Source organism: Panulirus ornatus, chromosome 29 (assembly GCF_036320965.1).
Source record: "Panulirus ornatus isolate Po-2019 chromosome 29, ASM3632096v1, whole genome shotgun sequence".
In the NCBI taxonomy this organism is placed as follows: Eukaryota; Metazoa; Arthropoda; class Malacostraca; order Decapoda; family Palinuridae; genus Panulirus; species Panulirus ornatus.
Genome location: NC_092252.1, coordinates 12,894,937 through 12,908,569, shown reverse-complemented (window position 1 = coordinate 12,908,569; position 13,633 = coordinate 12,894,937). Strand labels below are relative to the sequence as shown.

Sequence of the window (13,633 nt, the reverse complement as noted above, 5' to 3'; positions counted from 1 at the left end):
TGTATGTGCTTCCTTGCAAATACATGAATGGAATGTTATTTCGTTGCATATTTCACCGACGAACTTTCTTTTTTTAATATTTCTTCCAGTATACAAACGGAGACCACATCTAAAAGTCTGTTCAAGAAATGAGACAAGGGATGGCGATGATGATCATAAAACCGCCACTGGAGAATTGTTCTTTGGTACCGAAGTATCAGCTAAGGTTCCCTCATAGGCTCGAAGTCATCAATTAATATGGTGGCCATCAAGGTCAGGCGATACACACTTGAGATAATGTGGCCACCGGTCACAAAAGTGTAAAAGTGTGATCACACAATGTCCAACAGGCGTACGAAAAACAATGGATCACGACGGTGAGACATGCTACGCCATATTGGCAGAATTTCTCCTAAGTCTCACCGTTAGTGCATCAGTGGGCAGAGATAATCATGTGGCCAACAATATTACCAAAATGCTGGTTTAAAACCCATGTGAAGAGTACTACAAAAATAGTGTATCATTGCCTTCGTGGCTCATCACTCTCAGATCAAAAGTACCAGGTTCGATCTTCAAAATCGATGACACCAAAACAGGCCAAGCAATATTTTCCTTACTGCAGTCCAACGCCAAAGAGTTAGACAGTAATGAGGAGACGACTCCAGAAATAATGAAGTTCTGGGAGACAGATTTCTCTACGCCTTAACCGCCCACAGGAGAGCTAATTAATGATTTGCACTCTGAGGTAATATTCGGGAATGTGATTTATCGAAGACATGAATATAATCATCCAGCAATGAAAAGTATATTTTTCTAAGAAAGCAAACATTTTTCCTGGACATGAACATTTGTAATATTCATTTGGATACATTGTATTAATACAGTGTAAGCAATATTGTACTAAAAGATTGCCAGGTAAATTGAACAAATGTCAAGCAGGTTCTCTATCTTGAAATAATTCTAAAATTTTTGTTTCGAAATAGCCCTCTGACCAGTTATTAACATTCCTTTTTCAGCTAGCTTGAGAGAGCAGATTAAGACTAACGTCCAAACAAAAAACTGCAGTTGGATTAGGTTTTTCGCTGCCCGTCGGAAATGGTGAAGCTGAAAGGTGCTCCAATAGTGTCGGAAGGTTGAAGAACTTTCCCCTGTCAATTTTGTATTGGAAGACTACTCAGGCATAAAAGCAACTCCATCAGTCTTCATTTTCTCATGCATTCATTCAGAAATATCGGCGCAGAATCTTCCATGGTTCCCAATTTAATGGATAATTTCTAATGCTGATTTTCTAATATGAAAGAGATGAAGTAATTAAGACTCAAATAATTGCATTTTCCACATCATTTATTTGGTAGTTTAGTCAAAACGTTACTGATAAATCATCCTAATTGTTCATGTTTAACTCCAGCTCCAAAATCTTAAATCTATTCTTATGATGGGCGATGAACATAAAAAAAAACGAAAATTGAGACCATTTCAGAACTTGTATAGAATGATAGAATTAATCTCCTATTATAGAGAAAGATATCAGAAAATAATCAAATACTGGTATTAACAGGATGGAATGTTTAATCAAAGGATCAGGGGTAACGAAGACATATATTTTTTAAGTCAAGGTTGAGATCCTGATAATATCGAGTGATTCAGTTTGATTGTCCAAAAGAGAATTTTGAGAATGATATAATGAAAATAGAAAATGAAAATATCAATTACCAATATTTGCTCGGAACAATATTGGATTCACATTCCTGCAGATTTACGATGAAAATTTTGATCCCGTAATTTCTTTTACTTTCCATTCTGAGCATTGTTCCTTGATTAAGTGTTGTCCTTCAATCATAACTCATGTATTCAGTGTATTTACGTATATCAAAATGTTAGATAACTCCCCTTTGCGCAGACTCGAGACTTTCGTAACAGAAACTTTTAGGCATTACACAACTACACAAGCTGGAGGCAGTGGCGACCGAGACTGCGAAGGGTTACCATCCGGCAGGCGGCTGCTGGTAACGAAGAAAGTCTTATATACCTGTTTAATATTACGAAAAAAATGGCGTTGTCCGTGAAGGCTTCGGCGAATTTTGCTGCAAGGTTCAATCCATCATCCCTAGTGAGTATTAGAACTGTTTTATACAGTGTAAGCTTGTAAACTACAACCGCAGGAGGGATAGTGGTCAATCAGCTGACGGCTGTAGTATTTACGCAATAAGCAAATTATATGGTGTGGTAAACAATGGCTATGATTTCATGTTTATCTGCAAATGATAATCTGTAAAAGTGAATTTTAGTTAAATTTTATGAAGTTGAGAATAATCAGGAAACTAGTTATAGTATGTGAAGAGGGAAGTCATCCAAGGCGTGAGACAGTTTCCCAGTAAACCTAACAGTTACCCGTACATGTTACCATACGTTACGTAAAGTTAGGTTTTTATGGTATTTACCTTATATTTATTTCAGAAAGTTGAGCCTGTATTTATCTTTTACCATAGTATTTAAATTTATTTCAGAGAGTTGAGCCTGTCCTTACCTTTTATCATAGTAATACTATTTGTCTCAGAGAGATGATCCTGTCCTTATATTTTACCATAGTAATTAGTTTAGATTTTGTATATTTCCTCAGCCACACCAAGCTGTTAGTTTTTATTTGATAAAATACAGAAATACACAGAAAGCCAGTCAGACTGTGAATGATATTAATTGTTTATGGTATTGTAGTGTGTGATGGAGAACAGAATACACGAGGTGGAATGTTTATCTGGATCATTGTATTTGGCAAGTTACCAGTTTAGTAATGTTTTAAGATTAGCTTTGAAGGTAGAATGGCTTTTGTATGGGAAGGTAGCATGTTATGTGGAAAATGGGATAATCGATTAGTCCTTGAAGATAAGGTGATTGAACATTTTGTTAATGCATAGAAACAAACACTGGATCCTTAGTATTTTTCTTTGCAGTGTTAGTTTAGGGTTCAGAGAATACAGGGCATATAAAGTATGACTTGGAATGTACTCTCTAATATTGAATATAGTTATGATAGTGAAGGTTATGAATATCTGGAAAAACATGGGGTTTACAGAAGTCAATTTAGGTGTAACACTTAGAAAAAAGATATCAGTGGAACTGAGGAAAATGCTGACTAACCTTCCTTGCAGCTGAGATTTAACCTAGAATCTTCTAGTTGAAGTAGACACACCTGTTATTGAGCATTGTGTCAGCTGCTCTGAGACCCAACCTCCCCACAAACAGCCATTCCATGCAGGTTGCAGCAGCAGATTAATATGAACTCTGTTAAAGTGATGAGGAGACTCTCATCACCCAAAACATTTAAATAGATGAACCTTTGATAAATACTCATCATGGCCTTAGAAATTTCATGGAAAAAATCTGTTAATTCATAATTTGTGTTTATGATTGTTTAAATGATGTTTGAAATGTTTCCCATTCTCTTTGTCAGTACTGTAATTAGAAATTTGCAATTGCTGATTTGTACATCACAGGAATAGAGCTTTACACTCATGGGACCCATCTCTCATTGGAAGCTGCTGGCATTCACTGTTTCCTTGTTTAGACCATTTCAACCATTTAGACCATTACTTCAAATCTTGCTAGACAAGCCTCTTTCTGAGGCTATGATAATGGCCTCTGGTAACTCAGCTGTTGTACCTTAAGAAGAACTGTATAGTGTCAATATCATTCAGTTGATTTAGGAACTTAAAGCATATTATCAGGTTTCGTTTCACTCGTTTTACCTCCAAGATGGATAACTGTGTAACCCTCAACCTTTTTTTTTTAGTTCAGCTCTCCTGTTTTAGATATCATTGTGGTTGCTTTCTCTGGATTCGCTTAGTCATGCTCTTGCCCTTCTCTCAACCATATATCATACCAAGTGTAAATTGTTTTTAGGTCCTCTTCTAAGGTGATGCAAAAGGTTTTCCTACCTTATTTCTCCCATAACCATGCTATTGTCTGCAAATATGTTAAAGTACAGGTTGAGTCCTTCAGGCAAGTGCTTCCCATACTCTTAAGAAAAGCAGCTGGTCTTAGACTGATCCCTGCAGCACTCTACTTGTAACCTTAGGCCATTCTGAGAATGTGCCTTTTTTTTTGCATCCTATGTTACTTTCTGCTTATGTAGTATTATCCAGCAGTGGAATTGGTCTTATTCCATCTGGTAGCTCAATCTTCTTAACGTCCAATTAGGGATGGTTCAGTTTGGTTGTATGACAAAAGGTTTCACCATTTGAGTGGGTCCAAATGTTTTAGCATCAATCTGTTTATAATGTAAATATGCAAGATGGCTTGTGTGTCCTCACTTCCTCTTTTCCCCATGTTTTGTAATTCAGCATCTTGTAGTTGTGAAAGTGAAATGAAAAAAAAAGAGAGAAACTGTTTTGATGTTAGACTGGATGTTTTAGTACAGCATGATAGTGAATGAAATCCCACTGAAATTAGTGAAGCTGTTGATTATCATAAATGTATTTAGATAACACACACAAAAGCATATGTAATAAAACATGTCCAGAAATTTTCCTCAAAATGTATCCCAATATTTTAACATTGAGTCTCTGATAAAGTTGGCTTTTTTAGTTTCACTAACTGTAACACGTGTCAGGAACACAATGAGCCCCTGTAGTTTCACTTAGAGTAACACATCATGAACATACGCAATATATTAAGATATGAGCTCCTTATGTAGACCAGCATAACCCTTCTCAGTCCCTTGATTTTTATTGTTTCTATTTACAGTAACTGACATTTTCCCAGTCGAGCATAACTCTTAACGCTATAAGTTTGATAAGGTTTCTCAGGATCTTTTTTTTCTGAAAGTTTCCTCTTACTTTTACAATAATCTACATCTTTGTATATTAGCAAGGCCCTCCCCACTATCAGTTTTGGTAAGGTTTTTATGAAGGGTAAATTTTTAGTCAGGTGTGTAATCCCTTTTATAATATGGATTTCAGTGACTCCCCAAGTAGTATGGTATAATGACACATCTTCAAAAAATGCAGCCCCATGTTATGTGAGGGCCTTTGGTATTATTTGCTTTTTTCTTATACATTTTAAATGTCTTGAGTTATTATTTTCATGTGCTGTATGCAAAATTTTCTATGAGAGTAATTTGTTTTCTGCTTTAGGCTGCAGCATTTAGTCGTGCACCAGCTAATCAAAGGAACTTCCACTTCACCATGGATGGGAGACGAAGCAGTGCAAAGACTTCCACTGATCAGGTAATTTTCATTTTTTTTTGATTTACTAATACTACTGTACCTTAATTTGTAGTACATCCCTTCACAAAAAGTTGCTATGGAAATTCTCATGCATTTATGCATGTATATAAGTCTTTTTGTTTTATATTCATTCAAATTTTATACTTACCCGCCGTCTCCCGCATTAGCGAGGTAGTACAAGGAAACAGACTAGGAATGGCCCAACCAACCCACATACACATACATAAACTCCCACACACGCACATATACATTTGAATATACATTTCACTGTATACATACATATAATACACAGACATACATATATACCCACGTACATATTCATACTTGGTGCCTTCAATCCATTCCTGTCGCCACCAAGCCTCACAAAATAGCATCATATCATTTTCTTTAGGTATTTCATTATTTTATTGTTTTTCACACCGAAATTTTATGTGATTCTGTTCTCTGTTACATTGATTATGCTTTTGATGAAAAGTAAAATTTTGACGAAGTTTCTCGAATGTCTGGTGATGTTTACATGATACTACAGATGTGATTATCTCACACTTCAACAATTTTTTTTGTTTAAAGATCCTTTTATTTCTAACAAACATAACCCTGACAAAACATTAACAAACACAGATTACCTGAAAAGCACTAAGCAACTGCCCTACCAATCCAGATTTAATTACCACCCCACTAATTCACCCTTCTGAAACTACACTTCCAAGACATACATGAGTTACATTTTTGTGTTTGTTCTCTGGGCACAACCCATCTCTACAACATTGTAAACATGAGATCCCTCATGCCCAAGATGTGACTTCCAAGATGAAAACACTGAACACTTACTCTAATTATCTTTCCTTGCTTTACATGGACATACGCACATCACCACACTCCCTGACTTATGGCCCCTCTTGGTGGTGGTTGCTGGTTTCTAAATTGCTGCTGGAGCTCCTTAGAAAGGGCTCCTGGGACAGGCTAGTATAGGTAAAGTTATGAGAAAATAGTATCTTTTGGGAGTATCTAAGCCTGATGATCAAGGATCATAAATCATATTTGTAGATGACTGTACTTTATTAGAATAATGTAACATTTTGAAAGGTATTAATTTTACTTCTGTTATGTAAATGTATAAGTATGTAAATTTACCTGCACTAAGCAAAAGAGAGACTTGAAGAGTCGACATTTTTTCAGGTTTTCCTGAGTTTCCGTATCTGTTAAAAAATGCTGAAGATTGAAAGATTCATTTTGAGATCCATTGCAGTAATGTTTCAGTTAGAATTTATTATTATTAGAAAGGTTTTGATGTTATGAAATATTGTGAGATTCCTGGACTGCTTTTTAAATGAAAAAAACAATGTATGCTTTTTAGCATACAGAAGAATATAGTTGCATTATTCAGCAGCTTGGCATTCAAAACCCTTATCAAGGAAGCTTGGTGATGGACCAAGTGAAGGAAGTGAACACCTTTAGAAACCAATGTAAAATATTGAGAACTGCCCTGTGCCAGGTGGAAAGGAAGAAGAGAAGCATGTTTTGAGATTGTATGGAGAGCATCTACATACAGCTTAGATTTGGAGTAATAGAAAAGAGAATTTATGAGTCAAAGTGACTTTTTTTATGAACAGTCTCACAAATTTGTAGTACTTGTTTCGACTCTAATGAAGATAGGTGTGATGTGGACTTGGATTGTATTTAATTTAGTGATTGAGATTGATGTATATTAATGCCATTGCAATATCTTTCATCCACAGCTGTCTCGAGACTACCCAGTGGTTGACCACACATATGATGCTGTTGTGGTAGGTGCTGGAGGTGCTGGTTTGCGTGCTGCATTTGGTTTAGTGCAGGAAGGCTTCCGTACAGCTGTCATCAGTAAATTGTTTCCAACGCGTTCACACACAGTGGCTGCTCAGGGTGGTATAAATGCTGCTCTTGGCAATATGGAGGTAATTTTAGTTTAGGTAATAGATTTACTTTATTATTTTCCTTGAAGGAAGATTTCCTAAATCATTCTTGGGTTGATTTGTCCTGCATGCCATGAGGGATTCCCTGGGCTCTCCAGGGGTTAGGATTTTTTTAACCCATCAGTTGACATCCATGTTTTAAGACTTATGAGGTGCCAGCAGCCAGGAGATAATAACCATTGTCAAATGAAGGTTACTGATTGTGTGGAGATGGACCTTGGCTTAATTGTTGACTGCTATCACTGAATAAGCTGTTGACAAGGGGTGAGAGGCATTTACCTCTCTATAAAGCAGATGGTTAGGGGTGTCAAGTCTCTAGAGATCCCAGAGAATTTCTCATGGCTTGTGGGACATCATTTCAGAGAGTTTGTCATACTTGAAAACAGTTTTAAGGGTCAGTGAATGAAGGAACCTTAAGAAAATACAGGTACACCACCAATTTTCCGGCACTCTTGGTTCCAAAGCCTTGCTGAATTAACCATTATGCCGGACCAACAGTGGTCACTTAATAATAATTCATCAACACACCTTAAACCCACTAATTATACATCTCCCATGTGTCTAAAGTATACCATGGACTGCTAGAAATTTAAATTAAACAAATATTAAATGTAAATTAAATAGATAAATGAAATATACACCTGATTAGGACTGAGGTGCTCATCAGCTATGAGTTTCACAATTCGTCCACATACTCGGCAGCTCCTTCGTGGTTTGTAGACTGCTTTTCTCTGCACACTTTATTCATGGAAATTCCATGACACTTCTTGAATCCATCCCTCACTATAGTCACGCTCATGTTGTAATTTAAGTTCTTTGTGGAACAACTTATCCTGGTTCGTTATCATGCTACCTGACAAGTCCACTCCATCACGTGATTCCAATGTTGTCGAAACCATTCCATCATCACTTGATTGTGCTCAGTACTCTTACCATCTTTCATAGTTTTGCTTCTTGGAATTACTGTCTGCATAGAATTTCAATATTTTCTCCCTTTGCTTCTTTATATCATAAACAGTTGATGAACCTATACTTCGAATTGCTGTCTGCATAGAATTTCAATGTTTTCTCCCTTTGCTTCTTTATATCATAAACAGTTGATGAACCAATACTGTCGATGTCACACAGCTTACTTTGAATTTAAGCAAAGTAAGCTAAGAATCTCACAGAATTGCAGTATCACCACCAACAAGTGCAGTGAAAAGAATGTAAATAAGCGCGCCCTACACAAAACACCATCTGTGGCTGCCCAGTAAAGTAGTCTGGTGGCTGTGGTAATTTCAAGTTCCCTCATGTAATTTTGTCCTGACGAAAGGAGGTGCCAAACCATCAATTGCTTGAAAATCAGTGGTGTACCTGTGGTAAGCATTATAAGTAACATAATGTTCTTGGAGAAAAACTGGAGGAAGTGAAGTGTTTTAGATATCTGGGAGTGGATCTGGCAGCGGATGGAACCATGGAAGCGGAAGTGGATCATAGGGTGGGGGAGGGGGCGAAAATTCTGGGAGCCTTGAAGAATGTGTGGAAGTCGAGAACATTATCTCGGAAAGCAAAAATGGATATCTTTGAAGGAATAGTGGTTCCAACAATGTTGTATGGTTGCGAGGCGTGGGCTATGGATAGAGTTGTGCGCAGGAGGATGGATGTGCTGGAAATGAGATGTTTGAGGACAATGTGTGGTGTGAGGTGGTTTGATCGAGTAAGTAACGTAAGGGTAAGAGAGATGTGTGGAAATAAAAAGAGCGTGGTTGAGAGAGCAGAAGAGGGTGTTTTGAAATGGTTTGGGCACATGGAGAGAATGAGTGAGGAAAGATTGACCAAGAGGATATATGTGTCGGAGGTGGAGGGAACGAGGAGAAGAGGGAGACCAAATTGGAGGTGGAAAGATGGAGTGAAAAAGATTTTGTGTGATCGGGGCCTGAACATGCAGGAGGGTGAAAGGAGGGCAAGGAATAGAGTGAATTGGAGCGATGTGGTATACCGGGGTTGACGTGCTGTCAGTGGATTGAATCAAGGCATGTGAAGCGTCTGGGGTAAACCATGGAAAGCTGTGTAGGTATGTATATTTGCGTGTGTGGACGTATGTATATACATGTGTATGGGGGTGGGTTGGGCCATTTCTTTCATCTGTTTCCTTGCGCTACCTCGCAAACGCGGGAGACAGCAGCAAAAAAAAGAAAAAATCTTGTGATGAGCATTAAATGATGCCTAAGTTTTTATCCGTTAAGTGTTTTATATAATGTAACATGGCTGCTTCAACTTGTATTAGTGATAGAATTTTAGGGGAAATGTGGTGACTACATCTGAAAAATGCTAATTAGCTTTAAGTTATTAATGACTCAGGCCGTAACTGCATAGGGTTGAATTACTATAGCTTATATTTTGCTAAAATGGGCTGTCAAGTAATGTTTTAAGCTAAAGCAAATCAACTTTTGCAGCCGGACAATTGGGTATGGCACATGTATGATACTGTGAAGGGCTCAGATTGGCTGGGTGACCAGGATGCCATCCATTACATGACTCGTGAGGCTCCAAAAGCTGTCATTGAACTGGAAAATTATGGTAAGTTTTCCATGTTGTACCAGTGAGCAATTGTCAATACTGACTTAGCCAAAGGAGATGTTTAGACTGTCTCTTTTATTATCTCTTTTTAATCTTTCAGACATGTTTACTTTTCTGCATGTGTGAGGTAGTGTCCACAACATATGACTGAGTCTTAGAGGGAAAAAAAGGTCTTTTATTGTTGCTGTAATATTGTATATATATGCTTGCAGCACATTAGTGTATGATAATGTAGAGTACATAAATGAGGATAGCATGTGGAATCCCTAATCTGTTTAAGCAGAATCCAGATCATTTTATGCAGGATGGCTCTCTTTAACTCTTTAGATGCAGAATTTATTTCCAGTTACATTTCTGGGGATAGGGGAGAAAGAATTCTAACCAAGCACAATTATTTCATCACCAACATTCAGATGTGTATTCCTCTTGTACCATATCTACTTTAGTTTTCATATGCATTAAAGTACATACATCTGCTTAATCTAAACCTATGCAGTTTTCTGTGCATGTCTTCTTGAAGGGGTGGAAGAGATGGTGCCGGTTAGAAGTGGGGTATCTTGAGATCTCTCATAGCAAGTTTTTTCTTTTTAGTTTTATGTATTTCATGTATGTAAATTGATATATAAAATGAGAATTTTTTCTTATTTTCAGGTATGCCCTTTAGCCGTACTCCAGAGGGAAAAATTTATCAACGAGCCTTTGGTGGTCAGAGTTATAACTTTGGAAAGGGTGGGCAGGCTCACAGGTTAGCAACTATATTTTCGGGTTAAGAAGTCTCATTTGTATATTTCACCCCTTGGACTATGGAGGTTTTAGTTCTTGTCACTCAAAGCAGTTAAGTAGACAGACTGATGATGTGTACATTTTCACTACGTTCAAAAACTCACAAAAATATCAGTTTGTCATTTGTATCATGGCTTAAATGGTATGCAAGGCATTTCCCATTATTTCTGTGAATAATGTGCAGGTGTTTGGTTGGAGGCTGGGCAAGGCTAATCACACACCATTCACTGTACTTCACCAAGTAGGATGAATACATCATTATTCTCTCTCTCTCTCTCTCTCTCTCTCTCTCTCTCTCTCTCTCTCTCTCTCTCTCTCTCACATTTTCACTTTCTTTCACTTAGCATTCTGTGATTAGTGTATACAATGTTTAAAGTAATTGGAAGCAAATGTATATGTATGTTAAATTTTTTTGCTGAATTAATTTTCACAGGATGCCCTAAAATGTCTGTTTTCTGACCCCAAAAATTAATTAGTAATTTTTTCTATTAAATATTCAACATCATATTAGACATATTATCTGGATATGACAGTAAAATTCCATGAAAACTTATTAGAGGAATAAAATGATGGTTTACTGTAAAGAATTCAGGAACACATGAAAAAGTTCTCTTGAATGGTACATGATAAGTTCACTCATCAATAAAAATCAAGAATAAATCTTTTACCTGATATAGAGAAACTGAATATGAATACCATTATGCAGTATATGATATTTGTATCATCTACGGTGAAGGAATTTCTTGGAAAAGTGAGAAATGTTTGGTGAAAAATGAAAGTTGTTATTGCACAATAGTTTTCACATTCCGACCTTTGCTTCAGTGTATTTTGTTCTTTATGAATTAATTATATCAAAATTGATAAGAAATAAGGCTATTATTCCAAATCTAATAACTTGCACCTTTAACCAATTACTGAATCTTTTACATCAGTTTTTAGTCTTATGGCACCTGTGCATTGGAACTGGTGCAGCTGAACATTCTGATGAAAGTCAGTAAGATGTTTCCACCTCCTCATCACCAAATTGTATTGTTGAGTCATCATAATCAGTATTCATTAACATCCCGAGACTGGCTGTCACTTAATCCGCATCTCATCTTGACACAGCTTCCTCTGTAAACTCAGACTTGGACAGGATATCTCAGTGGGGTAGGCAAAATCTTGTTAAGTTGATTGCCTCCAAGACCCAATTTCTATCAAAAACTCCTCACAACTCTCGCCTCTCCTTTGATGGATCGGTAATTCCACCTCTTGACTCATTTAACATACTTGGTATTACTGTGACTTCCACTCTTTCTTGGAAACCCCACATTACAGGAATAGCTAAGTCTGCCTCTGAGAAACTGGTTGTCATGTTTAGATGTTGAAACTTCTGTTTGGAAGAGTTGCTCCATTTATGTTTACAAGGGATTGATTCTTCCTTGTATGGAATACTGCTCTCATAGTTGGGGTTGTTCTAGCTCTGTATCCTTACTTGACAGAGTTCGAGTCGAAAGCGGTCCGACTTTTATAAGCTGTCCTCGGCTAACTTCCACACTTGACCCTCTATGCCACAATGTTGGTTCACCTTCCCTCTTCTGTAGGTATTATTTTGGTTTTTGCTCCTAAGAGCTAGCTGCTTATGTGCCCCTACCACTAGCTAGACCATGAAATATTCAGCAAGCTGCTGCATCACATGATAATTGTGTGGCCATCGGCTACTCAAGAATGGGCTGTTTTGATACCTGCTTCTTTCTTTACACATCGAAGCTTTGGAATTCTACCTTCACGTGTCTTTCCCAATACCTGTGACCTGGTGCATTTCAAAAGGCAGGTCTCTTAAATACTCAAAAATTTTTAAATACTTTCCCTTGTCTTTTCATTTTCTACTTCATAATTCTCTATTTCAGTTTAGGCCCAGCCTTGATGTGGACTTTCATCCGTGACTGTAGTCTTTAAGATAAAGAAAAAAAGATACTATATACAAGCAGAGATTGGTCAGTTCTGTGTTTTCATGAAGGTGAATGTATGTTTAACTCTTGGGATAGGGTAGAAATAATATTTCCCACATAGTGCTAGCATTTTATAAATACAATTGAGGGGCAGGAGCCTAGGGTTGGGAATGCTCTGCAACTTGATTAACTGCATAAGGGTAGGAATAGGATGATGAGCCAAGCTATTATTTACCCTCCATTGTGTATTCGTTTGTTGCTTACTGCTACTTAGCCAAGGTGGAAATGATGAACTGGTATAAAAAAGCATGTTTTGTTTCTTACTGAGTTAATGTAATTCTTTATTCTCTTTAAAAACCTTTACTTAGATGAATGGTGAGGTAGCTGGGAAGCAAGTCTTGGGGAATGGGGTATCCATACCCTATTATTAGGCTGGGACTGAGGACGTCAGTTATACTAACTGATTCCCTGAACGTTGCATGTATACACTTGGTCCTTCTTATCAAAATTTGATGGAGTATGATTATTAGATTGTAAAAGAATTATACCAGTTTGTGGATAATTATATATAATCTTTCGTTGTCAACAGGTGCTGTTGTGTGGCAGACCGCACTGGCCATTCTCTCTTACACACACTTTATGGACAGTCTCTCAAGTATGATTGTAACTATTTCATTGAATATTTTGCTCTAGACCTTCTAATGGAAAATGGGGAATGTTGCGGTGTTGTTGCCCTTTGTCTAGAGGATGGATCAATTCACAGGTGAGTAACATTGTAGGTTTTTTCTCAGGTGTTTGCTCATTTCCAGTGAACTAGTGTTAGTATTTAGAGCCATACCATAACTAATGCTTTATCTAATGTTCTTCATCTTAGTAAGGGAGACTTGATAGCAACTCTCAGTTTTTCCCTTGTTGAAAATTACAAAATGATCAGGTTTCATCTGATTTTGCATAGAAAAAAAAAGCTATCAGGTTCAAAAGAAAACTTTGCCAGAAGTAGTTTAATTATGTGATTAATGATCAGTACAGCAGGTTAGTATGTAAAACTTGGCTTGAGGATTGCAGCCGATTTAAGATAGTATATGAGAGGAATGCATTGTTGTTATGGCTTTAGAAAGAATACTTTTGAGGGCCATTTATATGTATGTATATTAGGGGTCAGTTGGTAGCCCCATTTTAATTGGTTCTTTTAGGCATGACA

At 37.1% G+C, this 13,633-nt stretch overlaps 1 protein-coding gene across 1 annotated transcript in view; it reads left to right on the top strand.

The window, feature by feature from the left end:
• The first annotated feature begins 1,912 nt into the window (after window positions 1-1,912).
• SdhA (succinate dehydrogenase, subunit A (flavoprotein)) overlaps window positions 1,913-13,633 on the top strand; it is a 29,493-nt gene continuing 17,772 nt past the window's right edge. The window contains exons 1-6 of the mRNA XM_071679221.1: window positions 1,913-2,089; window positions 5,112-5,204; window positions 6,944-7,138; window positions 9,595-9,718; window positions 10,370-10,463; window positions 13,022-13,195. Coding sequence (XP_071535322.1) covers window positions 2,030-2,089; window positions 5,112-5,204; window positions 6,944-7,138; window positions 9,595-9,718; window positions 10,370-10,463; window positions 13,022-13,195 — 740 coding nt within the window. The 5' untranslated portion in view covers window positions 1,913-2,029. The remainder of the gene's footprint in view (window positions 2,090-5,111; window positions 5,205-6,943; window positions 7,139-9,594; window positions 9,719-10,369; window positions 10,464-13,021; window positions 13,196-13,633) is intronic.